General features: G+C 37.2%; 1 protein-coding gene across 1 annotated transcript; it reads left to right on the forward strand.

The window, feature by feature from the left end:
* Positions 1-96: 96 nt before the first annotated feature.
* Positions 97-2254, forward strand: LOC140334517 (rhodopsin kinase GRK1-like). The gene is made up of 4 exons (XM_072416789.1): positions 97-192; positions 1093-1287; positions 1463-1591; positions 1878-2254. Exons 1-4 carry the CDS (start codon positions 181-183, stop codon positions 2016-2018), a joined length of 477 nt encoding a protein of 158 aa, XP_072272890.1. The 5' UTR covers positions 97-180; the 3' UTR covers positions 2019-2254.
* Positions 2255-2563: the final 309 nt, after the last annotated feature.

Below are 2563 nucleotides of genomic sequence, written 5' to 3' on the forward strand. Positions count from 1 at the left end.
TGTATTATTGTTTGACATGCAAATCTAATTGTCTGTTTTTCTTCTCGTCACAGGGACTTGAAGCCACCTAACATTCTTTTAGACAGTGCTGGTCATGCAAAAATTGCTGATTTTGGCTTGGCAGTCACGGGTGTCATCAAACCTCAAAAGATCAGAGGATGTGCAGGTACTCCACACTACATGGCCCCTGAGGTAAGAAATTATCTGCTAACATCATCGTAATGGTAATCTAGCTCTTCATTACTGAAAAGAGAAAAGTTAAAGGGGTGTTCTGGCTTTATTAAAAGAAAGTGCCTCTACTTCTGTCCTGAGTGCTGATAGTGGGTTTCTAGGTTGGGATTAAATCACCAGGGGGAATTCCTGAGTCCTACAGAGGTGATGCCTTCATCTGGGAGGGACCTTATAGGATAACTGTATTTATTAGTTAAAGTCCATATATACTAACCTATGTAGAAATGTAAATGGCACTCCCTTCCTAGGCTGTGCAGTATGCTAGATATACTTATTTACTGTACAGTGGTTTGAAATAAGTAAAAAATTAGAGCTTTTTGCAGGGTATTTTGTCTCTAACTTCAACAATAATGTAAACAATCCAGCGTGTATACTTTTGGCTGGAAGTCTGCATATGGGTGGAGAATGTTGTCCAGCTGACTTTGCAAATACTAAGAAGCAACTCCATCATAACGTTCTCTGCCAAATGACCTGAGGGTGAGATACAAACTGAGAAGAATGTCTGAGGACGGAAAGTTATAGAAAAACAAAAGTTTTTAGGTTTAGCATTAGATTTAGCATTAGGAAATTTGCAAATAGGTAAACCTGCAGTGATTACTGGATTTCCCCTCCACCTTTTAGATTTACATACATTTTAAGCTCCCTCTCTAGTCTTACAAACTGATTCTTAATTTAATGCTTTACAAGTATTCTTATCAAACCTGACATTTTTAAAATGAAGCCTAAAATCATAAAAATAACAAAACAGGAAACGCAGGACACTTGGGATGCTTTATACATTGAATATACATGAATGATGTCACCTTTTTTCCCATTCTTGGCTTGACAATGTTCTAGTTCGTCTTTTCCTATGTTTTATAGATACTTTTAGATATGCCCTATGACACAACGGCAGACTATTTTTCTCTGGGGCTGATAATATATAGGATGGCAGTTGGTAAACATCCATATTTTCGCATTGGCATGACCACAAAAAAGATGAAACGCATTGCCACTGAATCCACAGTCAAGTACCCCAAAAACATGGATCCTGCACTTGTAGACCTCATCAAAAGAGTAAGTATATGCTATGTTTTTTATTAAGGGAGTGAAGCCACAAAAAGATATCCTCATTTTTGTCATGGTCGGCACACATTTGAAAAATGCCACATTAAAAAAATGTGATAATATTGTCCAGGTATAACTTTGCATTTATATTGCACTGTTACTTATTTTGATTTCTTTCTTACAGTTCCTAGAAAAAAGCCCAGATTTGAGATATCAGCTTGTCAGCGAAATCAGAAATCATCCGTTTATCAGAAACATCGACTGGGCATATTTAGAGACAGGCACTGCAGCACCAATAACTTATCTAAGACCAGTAAGTGATTCTAATTCCCTGGGGAAAAGGATTATTTATGCACATTCAGGGTAGAAGCTGTTTTTCAGAGGCAGGGAAAAAATCCAGAGCACATCTCAATTTTGTTAGTAGTTGCATTCAATTTAATTATTGCATGTAATTATTCAGTATGAAAATTTTCCCCCCACATCAAATGGTAGAAATGGTAATAATAAATACCCATCGGGTGGGTGGCATTCAGTAAGATGTGTGAGAAATTTCTGTACTGTGACTGGTAAATTTAATGCATGGCTTTTTCTCGTTACAGTATCTGGAGCCTCCAGTACATCAGAGAATTGAGCTGGCTGATATTATGTCCATGGGCCAAGGTTTCTTATTAACTTCAGAGGAACAGGAGTTATTTGGCCAATTCTCCTATACGAGTGAGAGGCTGAGATTACAAATGTAATCTCCCCCAGCACCGGATCACCAGATCACCAGGTGCTTTTAAAGTTAATAAACTGCAATGCACTTCAGTGGGAGTATATATGTGCATGTGGTTAAGATGTATATGGTAGTGGCCCTGGAAAATATATACAGTGACCCCATGTATATGCTGTAGCAGGCACATGTATATATCTTTCATTTACAACGTTGTACATTACAGTTCCTAAATAATTATGATTTTTAAATAGTTATGATTCTCACCGGATGTCTCATTTTTGTTTGACATAAGTCTTAATATAAAGAGCCTCATCCCTGGGTTATAGCTTTGTGAATTGAGCCTTATGTGTTCTCTATCATACCTGACAATATAGAAATGTAAAGTAGAAGCAACACTGTTGGCCATCAAATTGATCAACCTTGAGCTTAGTTTAACCTTTTAAAGTGGACTCTGCACTTTTCTCCCCTACCTATTCTTTCTAAGAATTCAAAAAATGTACATGTGGCACCCATGCTGTATTGTCTAACTGAAATATACTGTAAGGGGTTTACCAGAAAATTGAAATCTCC

This window comes from Pyxicephalus adspersus, chromosome 7 (genome assembly GCF_032062135.1).
Source record: "Pyxicephalus adspersus chromosome 7, UCB_Pads_2.0, whole genome shotgun sequence".
Classification (NCBI taxonomy): Eukaryota; Metazoa; Chordata; class Amphibia; order Anura; family Pyxicephalidae; genus Pyxicephalus; species Pyxicephalus adspersus.